The following is a 23,920-nucleotide window of genomic DNA, read 5'->3' as shown; positions in this document are numbered from 1 at the left end:
ACGCGATCCATGCCGCCTGGCATCACTCCATGTACCAGCGCTGTCCCGGCCTCGCGAAGCCGCGTTCGGAGAAGAGTTGCACCATGTATTGATTTTTTAGGCTGGGGTCAAAGGTCGTCTGCTGGCTGATCTACTGATACTGTACCTCACTGCCTGTAGCAGCATATGTATGACTGTGTCATGAAGGGAACATCTGGATGCCTCACGCTTTTGTTTATTGTTATGATATAAGCATCCAAACGGTGGCTGTGGAACCGGGATCTGGGTCAAAAGGCTCCGTGTCTGTGAGAGAAGCCAGCAGCACAGACTTCACTGTGTTTCTACCTGTAGCAGGCTGCATAGCTGCTGTTTATGATCATAAATAAACATTGTTTGTTTTGTGCATGCTTTTAGACTTTCCTAAATTATTTCTTTGTTTGATGTGAAACAAGGACTGGAAGTTCTGGCCTCGTGGCCGCGTGTGAAAACTCTGGAAACGCCACGCTCTGTCGATGCTCTGTTTGGGCAGACGCGCCACTGAACACCTTCATATGATCCCAATCTTAGGTATTTGCTGTGGGGCCTTTTCTGCACATTTATGTAATGCTGTTCTGTGCATCTGGATTCTTACTCTGCGTTCGGTCCCTCCTCACCCACAGAGTTCTTCTTCTACGGCGCTCAGGAATCGTATTCTCTTGGCACCTGCTGATCACATGAACCCCTGGAAGGACGTGTTGATTCAAGCCAGACTCCGGTCCAAAACAAACGTCAGAGGTGAAGGTCAGTTCTTGACCCCGTGCAAACACGCTGCATGTTGGTGACTGAGTGGCTTTAATGACTTGATGAATCACAGGAGGCGACGGCGGCGCAGCGCTGAGCTCGCTGCTCTGGGATCAGTCTTTGCCCCCCGTGCTGTGTGTTATCGCGCTGTCCTCCTTTCGCTCAGACTCTCGGTCACCTGAACCCGAGCAGCTGGGAATGTTTACACGAACCGGCACCTCCCGGGCTCCAAGTCGACTTCGAGCTCCGCAGAGGGCGGAGGCGCCGCGCACGCGCAGATACGTTTGCGCCGCGTTTACACCAGGCTTAAATCGCGTCAGCCGTCTTCTGTTACTGAACAGACACTGAAGCCTCCTGTGACTTTCTTTGCCTTCAGCGCAAATGCTCGGAGGCCTCGTGTAAAACACGATCAGAGAAGCAAACAGGTTGTTTTACACCTGTAGAGGTTTACTGTTTATGTGGGTGGACCGATGTGCACGTAGGCTGCAATAAAACATGTTATGCAACAAATGAGTTATAACTACTGTACATCATAACACTATCACTGATAGTTGAACATTGTGACCAACATAAATAGAAACTAAAAGAGAGAGTAAACATTTCCAAGATAAATATTCATACTTTTATTCAATATGATTGGATTGGATGATTATTTGTTTCATTATATTTATATTATTTGTTTAGATAAAGTCTGAGGTGGTCTGGAAATCCTTCAGTGCCACTCGTTCGTTACGAGGCCGTAAACGTGGCGTGAAAGCGACCCCCCGTCAGCTGTAACGGCGGCGCAGGCAGAGACGGACTCGGCCCGCGAGTAAACAACGCTATCAAACCCACATTAGCCCTGTGCAGCTGGGAACAGGTTAAACGGCTGTAAAGCAGCGCCCGTAAAGTTCACAACCCCGGAAAACCGCAGGAAGCCAATAAAGCGTCAGGGAACGGAGTGTTCTGCCGCCGCGCACGGAGCGGGACAGGTGCGAACGCCGAGGAGGCCTCAGACTCACGACTCCGTCCACACACTGCGTAATTAGGATGTAATTACACGTGTGTGTGATCAGATTCACATGTACCCAGATTTATGATTCTAACTGTGAACACTGACTTGTTATGTGTACTATGGTTCAGCAGCTGAAATAGGATCCTTTAAATTCAAGGATCAACTGAGGACATCAAATAGATCCATACATCACATTTGAAGTCAACGTTTAGAACTGTCCCTTTACTTTTGCACGCTAATAACAAAACAGTGGCCGAGTTGCATTCAGTGACCTGCGTCTGGCACCGGGTGAAACTGGACCATCGCGTGTGCCAGGCCGAGCGTTGCGTAAGCGTCGGGCATCGCCCGCCGACGTGCGCCGCCTCTGGGAAGTGGAACGTGAAATGTTTGTTGCTTGATAGCATGTCCTCAACCTGCCGGGCCGCATGTCGGGCTCGCGCGGGGACAGGGCACAACCTCCGTGGCGTCGTCCCGATACGCGTTTGTGATCAGCAAGAGAAAACAGAAGCCCACCGGGAACCGCTGAGTCGGCGCTTCTGCCCTCGAAGACGTGCGAGAGGTCGGCGTGCACGTTGTGACAGCGCGCGCGATCACGCGACACGCTGGGTGCTCAGATATGGGAAATGGGTTCGGGTTTTAATAAATAAAACATTAAAACGCTGTTTAGTGGATTCCACAGATGTTTGACATCGTGTGACTGGTTGAGTCAGGACAACAGCATTTTCCAAATCAACTCTTTGCACTTAGTCCTTGGAATGAAGCCATAACTGGAATACAGTAGAGTAGAATAGAATAGAATAGAACAAACAGCGCTCCGGTTATACAAGCTTATGTTATGAAAGCCCTTTGACACTAACTGCTGAATGATTATGCGTGATGTTTTTATTTCTTTCCCATGTTTTTCCGTGCCGACATGTCACAGCAAGGCAGTGTACCCCCCCCCCCCCCCCCCTTCTGACACGGATGGAACCATCCAGCTTGTTCCAGCCCACAGCACACAATAAAAAGACACTAAACCTAGATTTGGGAACTTCGGGCTGCGTTGATGGGACGTAATCCCACTAAAGCCTGCACATTGAAATGTATCAAGTTTTCAACGGTTCCGTTCTGCATCATAATCCAAAAGTATGTCTAGGTCCAGAAGGGTTTAGAATCAGTAGCAGATAATATTTAACATTTGACTGCGTCATTGGTTTAGTCTTTGTGACACCGGTGCTGCGTGGAGTTCATGTCCTGATGTGGAACTTCCTTCAACCCACTTCCCATGGAGCGGCGCTAGAAGTCCACGAAGGATGTTTACCACACAAAGGTCCACACGCCCACCGCAGGAGGAGGCGGCGTTGCGTAACGCTTCGCAAACTCGCAGACCTCGGCGGCGGAGGAGGACGCGGCGGGAGCGTCCTGCGTTGAGCTTCCAGCCGTTTGCAGGGGTTTGAGCGCGAGCGTGCTGGGCCCGAGGCCCGTCCCCGGCGGCGCCGTCGCCAGTAACGCACCGCTGTCTTTATTGCAACCCCACGCAAAGCTGTGTACACAAGGTCACACGCAGGAACCATAAAGGAGCAGCACGCGCCGCCTTTCAGTTCAGCAACTGGAAGCAGCATTCTGATCCAACCACGAATAACAGACTGGTCGTTACACTGATGAGATGTGTTTTTATGAAATATGAATGGTGTTACGCAACCGCCTCGCCTCTGACCCGTGGGTGTCACACGTTGGGCCAGAGATCACAGAGTCGGGGCCTCGGCGTGAATCCGACACCAGCGCCTCCTGACCTCGTGTTGTGGAAGGAGTCGTCCTGAGCTGAAGAGGCCTTTTCAGCCCTAATTACGCGGCCCGTCGTTATGTCATTGCGTGAGAAGGGGCGCGAAGCGGAGGCTTATTTCGATTCTGGGCGACTCAGAGCGTCTCTCTGGTGCGCGTGGCCAAACGTTGGACATGTGAGGAGATTCCACAGGAAAGAGCTGTTTCCACTCAGCAGTGAGTCAGTAAACGACACACAGACGTGAACAAAAGGCGAAACACAAACAAGTCGCGCTCGGTAACGATTGTATTTATACACACACAAACTATTTATGAATTGTTACTTGTTTGTGCTGTAACTGATACAATAAGCACATTAACAATGGTTAGAATTAGGTTTTCGAGTATTTCTTTGAACTGGCCCTGAAGCCAATAAACATTATTTTTATGCAAGAGCAAACGTGGCATATTTTCCCTCTTGCATAACGACCTGCCATAAACAATCTGCAGCTCTTCCTCGCCGTGACATGCAGCGAAGTCGGACTTTTTCATTTAGCTCCGACTTTAGCGCCGTCACCATCAATATGTTGACATTATGCGTCCGCAGTCAAAGCGTCAGGAGTCATTTCTCCGCGGCCGAGCCCGACTGCACGGCGGCCCAGCTCGCTTCTCCCACAGCCCTCCGGTTTCCATCCGAAACAGATGTGCGGCCGCATAACCGTTGCATAACGCTGGAAATCCAAGAGCAGCGCCTCTCTTGGTCGCCTGACGTCACGCAGGCTCCGAGCTGAAGCTCAAATCCGCACCTACGGCTCTTCGCACGCTTTGATTAATATGGCTGCACCCTATGGGAAGTCATGGGAACCCCGGCAGAATGTCTGCCAACAACCAGGCAATGCGAATAGCTTTGCACAGATTTGTGTTTTAGAGCTTCTTAGAAACCGACCAAACTGCGACACAAGGGAGCAACTCAAGCTCCACATCTTTGCTTTGTGGGAGGAAATGGAGAAAGACAAAAGAAAACTCCCCACAGAGAGGCACCTTAGTTATGCTGAATGCGTTAAGATCCGTGTTTTCCTTGTTTGGACACTGGAACACTCTGCTGACCTCAGCTATCGAACCGCGGCGAGGCTCAAACCACATTAAACGTATGAAAGGCCCTTCTGAAGCTCCGAGGGCCCCAGCGGCGCTAAAGAACTGAGAAACTGATTGTGAAACTGACTGGCAGCCTCCCGAACCGAGCAGCTGGGCCTGGAAGGGCCCGGTCACGACGGCCAGTCCAGCAGAGCGGAGGGGAACTTTTCCGAAGACGTCAGAGAACCCGAAGGCCCCGAACCAGACAGCACCGCTGCTGCGAGCTGCACGGGTAAAGAAGCCACCTCACAGCTCGATGGCTGGAATACTGTGGTCAGAGGTCTATAAACAGCAAGCACGCTGGCGGAGGGATCAGAATTCCCTCACGAGTATTTTCCTAATAAAAGTGAAGAACATGAGATTTACGGTGAGGCTAATCAAACGCTGGTGTGACTCAAGAACACTGTTGTTAAACAGGTCCCAAAATAGAACGAGAGGGCTTTTAAATCCCCCAAAGTGCCACAGAGTCTTAATTAAACGTCCTCAGACTCTGAGGCGTGTTAGCGGCTCCTCTGCGCGAGGCTGCAGCGTCCTGCCGTCCGATAGCAGACGTTCAGGTATGTGCCTTCACAGCCCAAAGGCCTTCTCTGGTTACTGCTGGCAGAGCCGAGCCGCTCCTTCCGCCGTCCCGTTCTCCGCTTGGCACTGGACGCTGCTAAAAGCGAGGCGGCCGCGTCGCACGCAACGCCAGCAGAAAGTGGGACGAGGCCGTTTGATCTGTGGCGGATGGACGGATCAGAGTCAGAAGGATGGAGGGACGGGGCCTGCTTCTGCAGCAGGGAACCCACAACGTATCCCATTACACACTGGCTGCCAGTCTGTCTGAATGGAAACAATATGGCGGCGACACCGGCAGCCTGTTATTACTTCCCTTTGATTAGTGCTCACCCCCGAGTCTGAATACAAAAACACCACGTCTCAGGATACTGCATTATGTAAACATAAGGTTTATTGCAAATGTGCAGCCGTATCCAAACAAGAATGAACAGACAGTTTTTTTTTCGTGGATACTGTACAGCAACAACACCGTTATCTTTACAAAACACACAGGAACGTTAGCATGAGCTGGAAACAAGAGCTCTCCCCGTGAGGTTTCACACGAGGTCCTGCTTTGAAAACAAAACAAAAAAAAAGTCTTAAAAAGTCTTTGGTAGCTACGAAACAGGAAAACGGAGCTCGGTGTGGAAATGTGTTGCTCTCTCTTACTACAGGACAGGCACTGTTGTCATGCCATCGTTTTCAAGTTGGCATCGAAACGGAGCTGGAAACGAGGGCGCCCGCGTGCTCCACGCCGCCGGCGCCGCGGCGAAAGGATGGACCGTACACGCTCCTGTTTCGCCGACAGCAGGTTTGTGTTCAGGGTCACGAACGGAAACAGAAGCTGGAGCAGGGTCAACGTCCTCAGGTGAGCGAGCCCCAGCGCCGGCGCGCTGGTCGGTCCGTCTGCCCGCGTGGGACGGCGGGATACGCCGTTAGCTCATCCCGTCGGTAGCGCTCGTTAGCATGAACAAAATGTACACGGATGCGCGGCTAATACGTTGCAGGTAGCGGGAGCGTGGCTGAAATGTGCACGTCTGCACGACGGCGCTCCTCTCGCGGAGTCGGAGGCCCGTCCGTCCCCTCCCGCCGAGCTAGCACCTGCAGGCCCAGCCCGATCACCCCCCCGTCTCTGGAGCCGAGGATGCTCGCTGGCTGGGATTGGCCGGGCGAGGGGAAGCCCCTCCCCCTCTGTCTGAAAGCAAGCGCTCGTCAGTGTCTCGTCAGTCCTCTCTCTATCAGCGCTTTTGTCTACAATAATAAAACAGACTACGGCAAAGAGTTGGACGGTATCAGAGGGCGGTCCCGACACCGCAGCGGTCGGAGCGTCTCAAGTTCTTTGTTGCGCTCGTCAGTGTCAGCAAGTTCGATTGTGTCCCATCGATCATTTACAGCCCCGATGCGTCGCCCCTCGCAGCTCCGAGGGGTTCCCGCCGGGGGAGACTGTGCAACACTTCTTCATTCCAATGGAGGTCTAGGATTACAAGGAGACAGTGGCTCTGCCCGCCTCAAGGCAGAGCCACTTATACAGCAGAGCCAGCGCTGTGGATGCTGCTCTGCTGGTGGTGCTGGTGCTGGTGCTGCTCCGGGGGCGCCTGGACGCCCTGGTTGTCCAGCGGCAGCAGCGCGTCGCTGGGGATGCGGGACTGGAACTTCTCCAGCTGCTCCGGGCTGGCCAGGTTCTTCAGCAGGTAGTTCTCCCGCTCCAGCTGGTTGTTCTTCTCCGCCAGCTCCTTGATCTGCTCCTTGAGGATCTCCACCTCCTCGCGAACGGCGTACATCAGGTGGTTCTTGACCAGGTCCTGTCAAAATAAGAGGGGATGAGGATCGGCCCAGAGCCAAACACAGACTTTACTGCTGCTTAGTGGGCGAGCGTGTGCGTGTGTTTTGTGGCTTTTTTTTTTTTTATTATTCCGTGCGACAACAACACTGTGAGGCTGTTTTTCTGACTTCCTGTCGTCACCTCCTGTCCCATCAGTGCAGCATGTGCGGTGCCATGTGCTGGCTTCGCGTAACAGGAACTTCCCAGCGCCTTCATAGAAAGCTGGTCTAGAGCAGAATGCACCGGTTCGTATTATGGGGTGGCACCGGAGCCACACACACACACGCTTCCAGGCGTCATCTGCATCCTGACGCGCGTGACTCAGATCGTCTCGCGCGTGAAGCCACGGTTGTGTTCGCATTGTGTGTTTGCGTGCGTCTGTCGGGCGTCTGCGTGGTCTCCCAACTCACCATCGCCTGCTCGATCTTGTTGTCGATGGCCACGACGCTAGCACCGGAGGCGCTGCAGGAGGAGAAGGAGAGGCCATGAGTTACAGTGATCAGAACAAGCAAACATGGACGTGTGAAACAGAAAGTGTGGCCACAGAAAGGAAAACCGCTCCAGCGCGTATCTAGTTTGGCTCTAATGTGATTTGAGTGAGGTGGAGCTTTTGCAATACAATAAACACAATAAGGGAGGACTGGTGTCCGAAGTCCAACTGACGCACGCGCACACTGCAGAGAATATCGCACATTTCCCTTCCTTCCACCTGTGTATGAAGCCTCTAACGGCCCGCACGAGAAACCAGCACAAGCCCGAATGCTGCGTTCACGCGCCGCGTGAATTACCTGTTGTCAAGTTTGACGGACACGACGTCTCCTCCGAGCAGCGAGGAGAAGAAGGAGATGGAGAAGTTGTGCAGCTGGTAGACGGCCACCTCCATCGGCGTTTTAGCGAACATCTCCGTGCTCATGTTGAGTACCAGACTCGTTTGGAATATACTTCTCGCCACGTTTGCGACTTGGATTGGTCTCGTAAGTAGAAGAATCAAAAAAAAAGATCCGGACGGGCTGGGGGTTCGGTAGCGTTGCACTGGGTCGCTGCAGTGCTGAGTCTGGGTGGATCCGGGTGTGTTTGCGCGGCAGCTTCGCCGGTTTGTACTAGCGACTGTCTGATGCTATTTCTGCCACCGGCGGCTTTTTGAGTAGCTCGCGCTCTGACGTCATCCGACGCGCGCATATATTAGTCAAATCAGAAGGTGGGTGGGCTGTTATGGTGCCTTCCCGTGCAGCACAAAAAAAGATCATTTAGAGTTTGGTGTGGAAAAAAAACAACTCCGTCTCAAGTTTTTGCATAACAAGCCGAGTGGAGGACACAAAGTACACTTGGTCACGTAATCACAGGAATAGGTTCGTTCGTTAGCCAGTTTTGATTTCACTATTTAGTACAGTTCAGATTACATTTTATGCATAAACTAAAAGCTACAAAAAGTCTCTGAAATGCATTAATCTCAAGGAACTGCACAGGTATGTTTAATAGGCGAAATGCTTTAACTTTAGTACAATTGTGTGCTCCTTTGCCTCTCTACATAAAAATAAACCATATGCATTCTTTATAGTGAAATAATATTTTTTTAATAAAATAAAATAAAAAGTTGTGCATGTAGAAAAAAACGAATGCACATGGAGAATTTGAATGCAGCATTGCTTGTGCCCTGCTTCTGAACCTGTGTTGCGGACTTCTGCAGTTAACCCTCAAACCCAAGTCCACGCTTAGTGCGACAAACAACATGACAACAACCGGCAGGAACATCTAACCACACATGGTTTGCAACAACACACCTCGTCTATCACCATGCGAACCGTGATCTCACGGATCAGTGTGATGTTCCAAGATGTAATGCATTCATGAGTCGGCTCTCGATTTGCATGAATAACTTTACAGCTTCAATACAGTCTGCGTGTTTATATGGCCATGCCCATGATATATAACAGTCTATATTAAGCTAATATGCACAACTTTTCTCCTCATGGCGCCTATTCACACTTCTCTGACCTCTACTGGCCTCTAGCGGTGAGACGTGGCACTGCACCCACCCGCACGGAGACGCTTGATTACAGGCGCTCCACTCTTGGACCCGGTGTTGTTTTCCACGGAATTTTCCATGCATCCCTTTTCTGGCAACACCATTGACTTATTTACTGGTTCTGGTATGTTCAGGCTGTTAAAGAACATATGGAAATTTTTAGAGCTTAACATGATCCTCCGCATGCCAAACAAGTAAAAGGTTAATACTCTTTCCTTTTAATTTTTATCACTCTGCAATTCAGCTTCATCCTGAATAAACCACAGAGCAGTTGTTGTTCATGGGAATGTTCTCTGCTTTATTCAGGAAAAATAAAGAGGCAACACTATCCCCGAGTTACCCTGGGTTATTTGAGCTAAAAGCCTAATAATTTATAATTCTCTATGCGGTAACTAAGACTTGAGCCATATGTTATATAAAAACAAGAATGCTCAGCACTTTTCTAAATCATACAGTATGACCTCCTGCATGTCAGATAATCTTTGAACTTGCATGTTCGTGTGACGCGTGTGCACTGAACCTGCTGCAAAACGTAATAAACAGTCGGCAGTAGAACCCAGACCGCAGAGATAAACGCGTCACGTCTGCAGCTACGGTTTTGTTCGCAGGGTTCTCCGCTGAGCTCCGTTATTGAGCAACAGGCCTTGTTTTGACTGAGGTGTCCACGCAGGTTGCTCGAGTGTAATTGTGCAACGCTTTGCAGCTGTCACATAATGTTCTCTGTTGCAGTTATCGCACCTCGTCGCTGATAACGAGTCCTATTAGACGGCCTCTGCTCCCTAATATGCATTTGTTTTCCTAAAGCTGCAGTAAACAGCATTCAGGCAAATCTGTGGGCCTGCATTTAAAGTGATAACACACGACCTGCAGATTTGTGCGTAGAGAAACGAATTCCTCGGTGCACGGGCAAAGTCAGAGGCTTTGTGGGGAAAAAAGGAGTTGTGTTACGTAACAAAGGAATTGGAGTGGAAAGGCAGATTTTTGCGGGGCCTAACAAGGCTGAGCAGAAAGCACATTGACTGGGTATTAGGGCCTATAGCGCCTGTCGCCTCGCATCCTGTGCCGTGACCGTGGAGCTGCCAGCTCTAATATCAGGCCCTGTGCCGCTGATGAGGACATGCTAATTTACCTTGCACCACTTAGTCGTGGCGCGTCACAGCGATTGCTTGTGGCTGGGCTGAGATGCACAGATGGAGGCTACAGGCAGCAGGAAGCCCTTCTGGAGCCTGCCAGTAACGGGCGAGATGGAGGCTCATGGCTTCCTGCTCTCTCTTTCGGATCGCTGCTCCAACACAAATTGTGCAGGTAAGTATATTTGCACACACGGAAGCACAAGCAAAACAGTTTATGCTGCAAATATTGACCCACTCTGCTGTTTTTTTATATATATAAAATTCTCCTTTGGGAGGAGCACTTGCCGCCTGGCCATGTTCGGCCTGTGCCAGCTCCAGTGAGTCATGCTGCAGCGAGGCACTGGGCCACTGTTTCCATCAGATGTCCCCTGCGCACACGCCAACCGCGTTATATAATGGAGTGATTCATCCGCGCCGATGCCTCACGAGGAACGAGGCCCGGAGACGCCGCCGCCTTTGTTATGAGCAGCGTCTGAGGAGGGGATCGGCCGCGAGGAGATGGAACCCACGCCAGGACGAACGGCGCGAACTCGCGCTCGGCTCCGCGTCTTTCCAGCGTCCGTGTCGCGTGTTGCAGGAGCGCTCGCGGGCCGGAGCCACGGGCTCATGCGCTGCACAAACCCCGCAGGCGACCATCATTACATCACACATAGGGCTCCTGAGCCGCGAACAGCAACAACTGGCAGCCTCGGGTATGTTAGATATTTTTAATATGACAGAACTGCATTATTATGTATTTTCTGTATAAATAAAAGCCTCTATATAGAACAGGTTAGCTTCAGCTGAGACAGGTCCGTTTCGTCATCGCCGCCCCACACTTACCGGCGGTCGGGCCTCCTGAACAGACTCGGCGAGTACGGGGGCGAGTAGCTTAAGGGTCTTTCAGGATAAACGAAGTGCTGATAGTGGCAGCAGAAGCGCTGGGGTGGTTCTGCCAGGCGAAGGGCGCACAGCGTCCTGGGAGACGGCGGCCTGGGCCCGGCGGGGGCGGCTTCGGCGGGTCGCCTGTGAGACTGCCCCATGTCGGCGTCCGAATGAGGCTGGAGCCCTCGACCCCCCGCTGGCTGTTCGCTTTCAACGACTGCGTCCTCGCGGCACAAAGGGACGATTGAGCTCAGGCCGCACCTCTGGAGTACGAGTGCCACGCTCAGACTGGCACTTGTACTGTAGGATGCGTCTCCGGCTCAGGGGAACACAATGGCGCCGGAGCGGCGGCGAGGAGGACGGTTTCACCAAGCGCCAAAATGATTCATCTCTTCAGAGAAGATGAGGCTAAAGCTCCTTCTCTGAGGAGCCATCATCACGGCTGTCCCCAGGACGCGAACTACAATAATCTGTCTCTAATAGTTCTGGGTTTGTTCATGTGTAAAACGAGAGTCTGATAAAGTGGAGAAGAGCAATATTGCAAGTTTTAGAGCAGTGCATTGTGGACAGGTCTCGTTTCAGACCTCAGGCTTTTTATAATCTTTGCTATTAAAATTTTTCTCAAGTAAAGTGTAGTTATTTTTTATTTGTATATACTGTAAATATTTGTGAATTATACGTCCAAAAGAGCCCATGAAGCCGGACTGATCTGAGTGACGGACAGGAAGTAGGAATAAAGGGAACTGGTGACAATTTACAGGTAAGATAAATATTTTACGGCCAAAACAACAGAAAGAGAAATTTCAAACAGTGACTTCTGTTACTGTTATTCTCTGTGACCCACATGCTTTAAAACACATGGTCAGAACCTGTGGAGCTTCTCTTCTGGCGTGAGCTCTGTGTTTTGCATAAAGGAATAGCTTAGCGGCCTCGGCAGCTCCAGGCTGTGATCATCACGTCTGAGGCCATTAAAGGTGTAACACCAGCTTCATAATTGAAGGGCTTTTTTTCTGTTTTGACAGTTCTCTGTAAACGTCTCAGTCTCCATTTACTGTAATACCACTTTCTTGGCACACGGACGGTTTTGACATTTGATACTTAATGGTGCGCACAGAAACGCGTGGTTTTATATAAAAAGAAAAAGCTTGTGTCAAACCAGTTTCTGCATGTCGTCTTTAGAAAGATGTAATCTTGGGTTGGTAATACTGCACGCTATCATTTATCATTACACCGGATTTACTGTAATGATGTCATTGTTGGTGCCATAAATGTATTCATTAGGAACAATAATGAAATACAATATGCAAGACTATTAAACTTCAGAGTATTTTCTGCTAAACTAAAGAATAACTATTGAAAAAACATAGTGAATATATTCTTTTATCTATATTTGCTTTGGACGGCAGCTCGTTGCCTGTGAACAGACTTGTATAGCAGGGCATCAATCATCGCTGCATGGCTTCTACTGGGCATGTTTACACCCATCACGTCAGGAGAAATTCATTTAAAACTGAAGCCATTTAATCCGTCTCTGTTTAGCTTAGTCATTCAAACCCAGCTAGATATTATTATGTTTTTGCTGTAGTTGATGATGTGTCACGTTGGAAAAAATATAATGCACCTTTTGTATGAATTAGTAAATAAGCAAGAAAGTTCATTTAGTAACAAAAAAGGTTCAGTTCAAAGTTGTGTCTGTTATTCATTCCCTTCTTTTTCCTTGATTAAAAACATCTCCTTAGCTTTGTTCCGACTGCCTGTGTGTCCCAATCGTTCTGTTTATTACTTGCCCTTATTCATTTGCTTAATAAAACACGAAGGTCCTCTTTAATGGTCTCCTGACAAGAACCTAATGCACTTCATTTAAATGAATACACCCCGATGTAACAAGCTCGGGGACTGTGCAGCATCTGGCACCAGGCTGCAAGTCAGCAGACACCAGACAGCCCCGAGGCCTGATGTAAAGCGTTACCTTACATTCTGGTGGTGACAATACTGAGGCTATAAAAACCCAGATGTGTTTGTGGAGGGAATATGTGAGCGAGGCAAACGCTGGCCGGGCCACATTCCTGCTGCAACCTTTATTTTAAATACCAGCATATTCTAGTCTGTAGCCTATATGAGTCTTATCTCTGTTTTAGAACAAACACGTTTACGCAGGAGAACATGCACACTTACGCACACACACAAACACACGCACACACACACGCACACACACACTGACTGTCTGCACCAAAGATAAGGGAATAAACCTTCAGCCTCTAAATACAGTTCTTGCTCTGTTGATTCTCAACAAAAGGTCAAAGGTTACGGGCTCAGTTGACAGTTGTGCAGCATTAAATAGCAGTGAACTTTGTTATTGGCTGTCGGAGCTGTTTGACTTCTTAGGGGTCACGTAGTTTGTGGTCCGCCTGGTCTAATTACTCTAAGTTACTGCAGGTGCGCACCCTCTGATATCAGCTCTAATCCGAGCGTGTCCGAGTGTGTTCTGAAACGCAGGCTGCGGCTCCAGCTTGTGAAGAATGCTCGTGGTGCTCGCTTTGCATGGCACCTATGATAAACAAGCAGTTGACTCAAACAAACCGCCTGGCTCCCGTCCCGGGAACAAAAGGTCACAGAGTTCAGTGCCATCTGTCTGCGGCCGTCCGCCTATACTGTCCCAGCTGTCTGAGCTGGTGCTGCTGTGCATATTTGTGTATTAAAAAAAATGACATTAGACTAATGAGTTCACGCACGCAAATCCATCACAAGTCCCTCGTAGTGGCGGAAAATCAAATCTATTTATTGTAATTAAAGTAATTTCACGTTCTTTGTCGCCTGCTTCTCCCTAATGTTTTCATTTCCTGCCCTTTTCTTGTTTAATTTTACTAAATGATCCCTCTCAACATTAATATCCCTCCTTTAAATTCATTTATCATTCCATCTGCTGCTTTTCCCATCTTCTGCTCTAACTGCGCTGAGTCTGCAGCTGTGTGACCCAAGTCACCAACAACTGGGACAACGCGGGAGGAGGGAGGAGGGAGCCCCCCCTCGCGGTGCGTTCAAGTGCTCGTTTGTGTTTCTGTCCGTCCGTGTGCCCGTGCGTTGACGCAAGAGGCTGGTCCTGTTTGCTCTCGTGCGTGCGCTCGTGCACGCTTGGCCTCGCCGCTACGATCTGGATTGAACCGGGTGACGGGCGCCCCGCAGGCTCCCGCTGTCGGCGTGGTCCAAACACCGGGTCGTTCCCACAGACTCCAGCAGAGCCGGTCCTCTGTCACCTGCAGGCCGGCGATGGAGCAATGGCTAAGTTCTCACGGAATGGCGTGAAGACGAGTCACTGGCGGTCATTGGTGGCGAAAAGCGCATATAAACCCCACATCGACGTAATTAATGCATTCAGGAATAATATTTCTAATGAATTCCCTTAAAAGCTGAGCATATCTGTGTGGCCTAGCTGTACTGTACCACCCTGAGAACGCAGCCACATCCTATTGATCTTTACAAACCAAACAAAGCACACTATTCTGCAACAAGACACAAAAACGACTTAATCATAACTCAACAAGCTTTTCTTCCTTTCAGCAAGATTTGGCTTAAAGAACGGAGCCGAGAAGCTGAGTGGGGTTGAGTCGTTGTATAGAATGTGTCTCTATACACGCCACAGGGAATTTATCCCCGTTTGATGACGGAGCCCATCGCGGCCTCCATGGATCTGCCCTCCTGTGTGGGAACTGGATTGATTGCTCGCAGAAGGCGTCTGTGCCGTTAGACATCGAGCTAATATGTGTAAACACGTCCATAAATTCAGCCGAGCCGTGAAATTTTATTTACAGGCAACTTTTTCTTTCTCTCAAAGGGGGAAACCGCGCAGCTGTGAAGTGGCGCAACCAGAAACTCATGTATATTCAGCACCTCGTTTAAATGTCCCTGCAGAGTGAAAGCGTTCATCTCTGGGGCCTGACAAAGCGCCGGGGCCGGAGGGCCGAGCTCCCCACAGAGGTGCAGTGTGGAGCACACGTAAACAGAGGGGACGGCTCAAACCGGAGAGAACATGATGTACCGAATGTTTCCTCAGCCTGTCTGCATGGTGAGGACCCCCTGCTGAGAGAGAGGCCAAGACCGATGAGAGGGCCAGATGTACAGCACAGGAGAGGCCCCGGTCCGACCTGCGTCACACACTAGATGTCAGACAGATGAAGCTGTACTCATATTAGAAGCTAGAACCAATGCTCACAGTCCTGGATGATTCTACTTGATGCTTGCTTTGAAAGCTTTTCTAATTGATGACATGCAGTTGTCAGGTACAGTAGGTAAGAGTTTACACACCGAAGGTCTGATGGAGTGGTAGCGATGCGTGTGTAGCTACTGAGTAACTAACAATCGATTACCAATGTCCTCTGTGTAAGTCTGAATGTGGCTTTGACCTGTTTTATGCATGTGGTTAAACTGTGGAGTCTGCATGAATCTGTAAAAACCTACAAGACTAGTTGGGATATAACACTGTGAGTTGAATGAATCAAGGCAGTCCAGATGAATTCGCAGGTCACTGTTGTAGGATGTGAGTCATTCAGGGGAAGGATCAGCATCAAACGCTGCTGTGTGATCTAAATAAACCGGCAGCGTTCCGTACTGTGGACACATCCACAGGGTTGTTTGGGTGCCGACAGGAACCCCGGCCTATCCTGCCTTCAAACGGCCTCTCTGTTACAGACGCACGTCTTTAGTGCTTAACTGATCCCTTGCTTTCGTTTGCTAGTTTGAGCTGGATGAAATAAAAAGCTAAAACTAATTCAGCAGGATCAGGAGTCAAAGACAGGATATTTGAGCCTTTACATTTTGATGGATTGTTGAGCAGAAGTTGAAGCCTAGTGACAACTTTACTAGCTTGCCTCACAATGTAAGAATAAGTGATGAATGTCCGACAGCAGAGTTTAGGTTCACGCACTTTTCCCAGAAACAAACAGGAAATAGTTCCACTCGAATTGAGCGCTGAACTCGGAGTCGGTTGGAGATGACAAGACAAATTGTCCTGTGGAGATGTAATTTTCTCGGCCTCTGAGCTGCACAGCACACACGATTTGCCACAGCAGTCATTGTGTAAAGGTAAACAATTGGAGCTAAACCGAGCCGCCTCCAGCGTGTGGGTCCAAAGGTCACTTATGAAACCATAGTACACTCTCATATCTCTTTTAGCACACGGGCACAAAGTGCAGGTGTGCGTTCACGCGCGGATGCTAACGGCGCCGCGGGATCCGAACCCGCGTCTGTCACGCCGCGACACATAGACGACAAAGGCAGAAATGGATACACTCACAATCGCGAATCGGAGCTCTGTCCGGACGTGTAGACGTTTGGCAGACGGACTTTTCGTACATTCTCTGGCACCAATCAGCATAAAAGAATAAGAGGAAAAGAAGCGAGGGTGACGTAAAGTGTCTAATCAGATGTGCGCCGTGCGTAAGAGCCCTCCGTGGTTTTGCAGATGGACGGATTTGCCCACGTAGGCCCTCTCTGGGAGCTGTCTCCTTATCTTCACGGCCCAATGGCAGCGTGTGATGGATGAGGCTCCCACCAGCGCGGCAGCACCTCAGCTCCACGCTGGCTCAGCAGGGCCCAGCGCCAGCGTTTTAAAAAACCCAATTAGCTGACAGAGCTGGCGTCGGGCCTGCGCGGCTACAAGGCAGCTAAACGCGCTTCCTGGGTGAGAGCTCCAAAACAGCCAGAGACGAGGGGGGGTCAGAGAGGTCAAAGAGTCAAACTGCAGAAGCAGCGAAGGGATCCAGAGCCGCCTTTAGCTTTGACCCTGTGAAAACATGGGAGCAGGCTGCAGCGTATCATGAAGCCCGAGGAACAAGCCGGGGTTAGCTTGTTCTTCGGGCTGCGGCATCCTGTGCGTCGTGGCAAAAACACAGCTAATTACTTTGCCCGATGCCTGGAACCATGACTCCGACTTTGATAGGATGATTATTGAGGTTTTCTGGAGAAACCTGCAGGACGCCGTTCTTGTTTTAAGCGTCTGACTCGTCTTGCACACTTACAATAAATCAACGATTCCTGAGAGTCAGAGCGATAAATGAAACTAATAGCTGTCATATGAAGTGTTATGGGGAAGTGCTTCAAGATTTGAGGAAATGAAAGAAATCTGGGTGTTTCACGGGCTCTCACAAGCGCTGGAAAACCCACACGCCCTGTGGCTAAGAACACACCGGCAAACACAACAAGTCATTATCTCTGTTTTCCAGCCTGTCGCGACTGATTGTGTTCTTCACGCCAGCCTAATGGCCGCCTTGCTCTTTCCTCAGACTCTATTTTCATTAGCCGCATCCACTCCCGCTGCAGCGGCGCGTGACGCCGTTCTTCTTCTGTGTCTCGTCTGCCACCTTGTGCGCGCTCGTCCGTCCTGCCGCGTGTCCCACGGACGCCTCCCCTGTTTGCTTTCGCTCCTCCGCTCTCTCATCGGCTGCCGTCATTCCTCCCCTGAGCGCTAAATCCCACCTGACTGGCGCATCGGAGGAAAGACTCAGCTCGACTCCACCTCCAGCCAATTATCCCGTCTCGGACCTGTCTGTTCAGAATCCGACCCGTCTTCTGGCACAGGTGCCCCCGGTTGCGCCACACCTGCGCACCTGACGGCCCATTCTGAGCATGTAACTGTGAGGGAGGGGTCACATTTAAACAATATGGCCTTGTGTTTACTTTGCCAGTGTTCCCTGTCTGGCGAACGCACCGGCGCTGCCCAGTCATGCCTTTCCCACGTAAAACAGACTGCAGAGGCTGCAGAACAGCGCACGCACGTTAGGATCAGGGTCTGTCTGAGCTCTGCGCCCTTTGACGCACAGACTAAGCAAAGGGCCAAACACCAAAACAGGAAAAGGCAAAAAAGAAAGGGGAAGTAAATAGGAGAGAGGAGGAGAGAGAGGGAGGGGGCGGCTTTCGTAGCTTTTGTTAAGACGTTTCCTCCGATAGGAAGCGCTGGCTGTACTCCCAGTTCTTTAGGTGAACTGTCAAAAAACACATGCTCACCTTCAGATAGCGAAGGAAGAGCAGCGCTGGTTTTATTACGTCAACCAGCAGACTGTTGTTTGTTTTGAAAAATGTGTCCACGCGGCGTCTTATGAAACAGCGATAAACAGGTCTGCGCTGTCGTCAGCGCCGGCTGTGACGTGTCACGCGTTAAAAACAGGGGAGAGGATCAGCGAGCAGAACGGATAATCAGTCCCCAGGTATGCGAGACATACCCCCCCCCCCCCCACATACACACACACACCAGCGTTCCTAAGGTGACACATCCTCAAGCTCCCTCCATGGGACGACGGGTAATAATTACCCTGCACGGTTAATAATGCCGACGTCTGCAAAACCTGTCAGCCTCTTATCACGGGATCAGGATAATAAGTCGGATCTAAGTCCTTAATCTGTCCTGCTGCTCGTCTCATTGTGTTTGTGACAGCAGGTGTTTAGGCTGCAGAGCCGCAGTGAGGACGTCTGCTGGGAACCAGGCCGTCCTCATCGAGTGCGCTGGGGCGAGTGGTGAGAACGTACCCAATGAATACGTACAGTCCTCGTGAGATGCAGCTGCTGATGAGTTGGACTCTCTGGGATGATTTAGAGAGAAAGCTGTTGACGTGATGAGATGCAGACGATCAGTCCAAAGGTACAGTTTGTACCTTTATTAATAATGCTGGGATTCCCACAGGATGAGCTTGGACTCAGCACGTCCTGGTAGAGCCGTAAATGCCAGGGTCCGTCCCAGACGGACGCGTCTCAGGGGAATTCTGGTGCCGCCGCTTTCAGAGCGATGGCCTATATTACCGCCGGTTAACATTCTGGCCTGTCTGCATCTGATATCTCCTTCCAGAGCACCTATTTAAATATGAATCGCAGGAAGTACGTTTGTTTAGCTTTTTTTTATATATTCACCTCTTGCGGGCTGTCGTAGAAAAACAGCGAGACTTTGTTTTTGATCTGGGTGTTTCTCTGGATTTCCCACTGATAGGAGCTACAATAGCATCCTCTCCCTCCAGAGAACCAGGAAGTGGCTCCGCGAACAAAAACAGCACCGAGCCCCTGTGCATCGCACAACAACACACCCATTACAGCCCAAGCTCATGATACTATTGACAAAATCCGGGCCCGAGCGCGGACGGACTGTTTTGCCAACATTTCCAGCCTCTTGTTTGTTATGTAACCGCGAGAACCGGACTTGGAATGTCTTGGAATGTCTAGAAGCGCTCCGCCATCGTGCAGCGCAAGTTTGGCTGCAGTCAGTCACTGCTGCTGAAGGAAACACGCACCTGGCAGCAGCTCACTTCCACACAGTCTGCCCTGAAACCTGAGAGGTCGCGACCTCGCTCGCTTCCCTTCGCACGGTACGACCCCGTGCGTCTGCGGGTGCATCGCGGGCAGATACGCCGGAGCGTAGAGAGCGACGGACAAGGGCGGCGAGGGAATAAGAGGTCCAGCCTCCATTCACATTCCTTCCAGAGTCCCACACTTTCTTGGCAGCGGCCTCGTCCAGCGCCAGCGCTCCGGCGGTTCTGGCCGTGTGTAAACACACCGGCTCCCGCAAACATAACCATGAATCTGTGCTGCGCTCATCTCCATGACACGCAGTGGAAGGAATGCAGACAGAGGTCGTTTAATGTCACCGGCTAATTGCTCCGCGCGGCGGCACAATGAGAAAGCGCGGTGTCGGATTCGACCGGCTCGGGTTGCTGGCACGACTCCCTCCTCTCGGCAGCGAGGTCTCGGGCAGGATGCGACTTGTTATTCCGCTCATTTGAATGTGCCTCCGTCTCCTCCGCAGGGAAGTTGCGCTTCTAATCAGCGGGACGCTAAGATGAGCACTTCCTGTCGCCCACGGGCCCGGAACGTTTGAAGCCCGTCAGGGTTTGGCCCGGAAACAGCCGCTACACGGGAGTCCGAGCCTGACGCTGGTCGCCGGGTCTTGCTGGTCATTTTTCCTTTTCATGTGCGCTGTTAAACTACACTTCATTTCTGTCAAACTCAATTTTTGCCTCAGCAAAAAAAAAACAAATATTTTCTGGATTTAGCAACGGACTTTATTGCATCTTTCCTTCATGTGGCGAAACAAACGCATTACAGCAAAGCGTGCGCACGTTGCCCAACGTGTTTCCCACTCAGCAGCTCTGTGCAGTGATTGAAGTGTGTCGCTTGTTGCATTTTTTCCTACACCCAGAATGTTGAAATGTGTGTTCATTTATTGATGCAATCGCAGAGGACAGCATGACGCGGGTCACAGTTCTGGCCCGTTTCAGCTGAGTCGTCTGTAAAACCTCTCCTCCTGAACACGTTCACCCTCAAGGGCTCGAAACAGTTCCCAGCCAAAAGCAGAAGCTCCGTCACAAAAGACAATCTCCGTATGTTGCCACTAACGCGGTTCTCGGTGCTGCAACCTTCCCCGTGTTCTGGAAAACACGACTCCACCTTAGACACGCAATTGTTCGCTTTCCCAGAGACTCTAGGAACGGTTCTCAGTAATGCGCTGAGGCAACGCTAAAGTATGTCAAACACTAGCTCCATGCCCCGCAGCCTCCAGGATGTGTTTGTCTGCGTCTGCCTCGCGTTTTAGATAAGACACGCGTATCTTTGTGTGCGTCGAGCTGAGAAAAGGTGAGAATAATGTGTGTCCGGCCGTTTTTCTCCTCCTCGTGTGAGTGTGTGGTGAGAGTGAGTGCACCAGTACATCCTGTACCCAACCTGCGTGAGAAGAGTGCCCAGAGAAAATATGATAGGCTGACGATAGGCCCAGCTCACAACTGCTGAACAAAAGCAGTGTCTGGCTGCATTGTGTAGACTATTGTGTTAAGAAAATAAATAATTCAGTGTGGAATAACATCACTTTCGCCGGATTATGAAGGAGGAATCCAGAAAAAGCACCCGAATCAAGTCTGGGTTTGTCCGACCTGCCGTGCAAAGCAAGTGGCACCGATCTGGTTTTTACGTGGAGCCGGAGCCAAAGGAACCAGAGAACGAGGGGATCCTGTGTTAATGAGGACAGGGTGGGATGGGAACGCTCCAGTCTGCTCCTCCTGGGTGGTACAGTCCAGTCTGATACCGCCATCAGTTCATCTTCCCTGCATCCAGCCCATGAAGCCCCCCGACATCTGCTCCTGTCTGAACCCCCCCCCCCCTCATGTCGGGCGTCTATTTAAAAAAGTGTAATAATAACGTGTAGACTGTTTGTGATATTACTCACTCTCAATTATAGGGATGTGTGTGTGTGTGTGTGTGTGTGTGTGTGTGTGTGTGTGTGTGTGTGTGTGTGTGTGTGTGTGTGTGTGTGTGTGTGTGTGTGTGTGTGTGTGTGTCTGGGGAGGTTTCGAGTGTTGACAGGCTGGGTAACTATCTAAACAGGCGCCATAGCTGTGGTCCAAACAGATAAGGAGAACGAGCACAAGCCATGGTCACTCCAGCCCTCCCTCCCTTCACCCACACTTACATAAGTCCCACAGCTGCCAACTGGAGCGGCCGAGATAGAGAGATGGAGATAGAGAGGATGAGGAAGCGGCAAGAAATGGAAAATGAACGTGGCAAATGAAACGGCGAGGAACAAAGGATGTTACATAAACACGGAGCATGAAAGAACGAACGCGTGGAGACGTTTTTTCGTTTTTTTTTAAAGGGCGCTTCCGGCTTTTCACTATTGAATTATTTCCCAGTGTGCACTTTCCAGAGCCACTTAGCAGGTGTGTGTTCTCAGCTGCGCGGTAGCAGCATTTATTTTTACCAGCACATTTATTGTTCTTGGACCTACTTCACCATTTATAGAATCTGCGTTTGAATGAGCGCGTCCCGTGGGCTTCAAAAGGATCCTGGTTAACGGATGTTTAGAATTCACACGCTGATGTTAATGTCCATTTGATGCTTGGGTTCAGGTTTAAAGTGCAGCGACTACGTGCGTTTGGCGCGGCCTCATTGCCTCAGACGCCCGATCCACCTCAGGTACGAACTGTGTGGAGACGTGGACTCAGGTCAAAGGGGCTTAGCTGGAATCTGGTGGTGATGAGCCAACAGCAGCTCAAAGTCGTGGGTCACCTTCGCGCGTGCTGTACCGTACGAGCCTGAAGGGCAGCGGGATCAATTCCTCCCTTTTCCACTCTTTGCAGCTGTCGCCGAAGGAGAAGGTTTATAATTGATGTCATTCATTTCAAGAAATCGAATGTACCCTCAGGTCACACAAACAAGAAGATTCTTTGCTGGAGAGAAACATTTGCATTAGATAAAGCCGAACGCGGGCAGATAAGGCCGATAAGCCTGATGCTAACATGCTAACGTTATAGCATGTTTGTTACGTCGCTCGGGGCAACGGATCGCGGCGAACAGAGGGCTGAAGGCAGGAGGTTGCACCAGGGCAGCGCAGGGCGTGACGGAGTTGACACACACTCGCGCTGTCGTAATTACATTCATTTCGTGTGCGTGCGCGCGCTTCGGAGCTGGATGTCTGCTCCGTTCAGTCAGAACCGGGCCCTGACTCCCGACCCACGCCGCCAGGTCTTCGTGTGTTCTGTGCCCTTCCGGCCCGTTATCAAGGCGACCCACAAACCAGGCGTGAAGCAAACAGGCGTCTTTCCTCTGTGACTTTCTGCAGACTATCTATAGTCTAAGAGCGGCCGGCTCTATTTTTGGCCCCCGTCTGTTTTGGCTTTGTTCTCGCCTCCTGTCTGGCTGTTTGTCCGTCCCCAGATATCGCTCCCGCTCCTCGGCCGTGAATCTCGTCTTCCAGCCCAACATCCTTCCCCTCGCCTCCTCGCCACTAATCCCTGTTTACGTCCTTGCGACCTTACGTAACGCTCCTCCAACTTCGCTTCCACAGGACACGGCTCCAGTCTTTTCCACCAGTTGTTTCCCTGCCAGAAAAGCGTGTTCAGGCTTTTCATGTGGGCAAAACTGGGAGAGACACAACAGCAATCAGCAGATTAGCTTCAACTCCGTGTTTTCCCTCCCCTCGTGCCGAACCCGTGTCCCCATGAAGCGTTATATAATTTAAAGTCTGACGCAGAACGCGAGAGCGACTCCGCTCTCTTCAACCAATTCTGAGTAGATGTGACATTTTATTTTCCACCCTGTTGAAGCCCTTGGTTTCATAACGTTACATGAAGTGTGTGAGGGATTAAGCTAACTAAACAAACTGGAGTCAGGGATGGGACAGGTGAGTCCTGTTAAAACAAGCCTCCCATGCAAAGCGCCGCTCACCCAGCGACGCGGCGGCGGCGCCCGAGCTCCGCTGTGGCTGATACAGTCGGACATCGCTTCGCTGCGATGACCTGCATGTAAATGTCCCAGACGGCGCCGCCGCGGAAGCGCCGGGGTTTCACACGCGGAGCAGCGGGGGATTCCTTTCAGGACACGCCTCGTCTGTGGAATTGTTGTTCCCGGATCACGCGAGGCGGACGGGCCCTCGAGGCGTCGCCCGCATCAGCTCCGCGCGTGCTCCGTGGGCGCCTCGGGCCCCGGGGGACCGGTCGCCCTGCCGGTTGCCGCGGCAACGGGGCGTCAAGGAGCGACGCTAGGAGTTATGTCAGACGACACCTGGTCAGAGGGTGGAACCCGTCTGCTCGCTGTCTGACAAAAACAATGCTCTTTCCCAACCACATTCCATTCAGCGCACCTGAACCCGGGCCTCTCACTCGTTCCTGCGTCTCCGCGCTCACAAAGCCTTGACAGCGAGCTGTCATTTGAAACATTTAGAAACGCACCGCCGACCCAAACCAGTTAACCAGTCTGGAGGCTCCAGATTCTCAGACAGGTGTGACTGTTTACTAGCTGTTGTGGTTGAACGGAACCAGGCTCTCGCGTCACCGTCGCTGCCGGTGCCGGTTCTGTTCCGTTCTGCTTGTGTCACGGCTGCAGGCTCCTTTAATAACAGCTGGGTTTCCTTTCCTCTGTCAGAATCATCCCCTCGAGCCCAAACT

The 23,920-nt window shown here is 51.0% G+C and overlaps 1 protein-coding gene and 1 long non-coding RNA gene across 3 annotated transcripts in view; one reads left to right on the top strand and one right to left on the bottom strand.

The window, feature by feature from the left end:
- Positions 1–5,558: 5,558 nt before the first annotated feature.
- The window catches only part of tsc22d3 (TSC22 domain family, member 3), a 20,345-nt gene continuing 1,983 nt past the window's right edge, over positions 5,559–23,920 (bottom strand). The window contains exons 1-3 of one of the 2 annotated variants that reach the window (XM_029164811.3): positions 7,775–8,096; positions 7,397–7,448; positions 5,559–6,966 (exon numbers count right to left, since the gene is read on the bottom strand). In XM_029164811.3, coding sequence (XP_029020644.1) covers positions 6,688–6,966; positions 7,397–7,448; positions 7,775–7,899 — 456 coding nt within the window. In that variant the 5' untranslated portion in view covers positions 7,900–8,096 and the 3' untranslated portion in view covers positions 5,559–6,687. Of the gene's footprint in view, positions 6,967–7,396; positions 7,449–7,774; positions 8,097–23,920 lie in introns of those variants that run through there. The other variant, XM_029164810.3, reaches the window with a different exon arrangement.
- On the top strand, positions 8,549–12,756 carry LOC121202532 (uncharacterized). Its single transcript, XR_005898218.2, has 2 exons — positions 8,549–10,317; positions 10,421–12,756. It is a non-coding gene; the product is annotated as an uncharacterized LOC121202532 (long non-coding RNA).

The sequence above is a fragment of the Betta splendens genome, chromosome 10 (genome assembly GCF_900634795.4).
Source record: "Betta splendens chromosome 10, fBetSpl5.4, whole genome shotgun sequence".
Taxonomy (NCBI): Eukaryota; Metazoa; Chordata; class Actinopteri; order Anabantiformes; family Osphronemidae; genus Betta; species Betta splendens.
The sequence above is the reverse complement of the archived record's forward strand: the minus strand, read 5'-3'. Positions and strand labels throughout refer to the sequence as shown.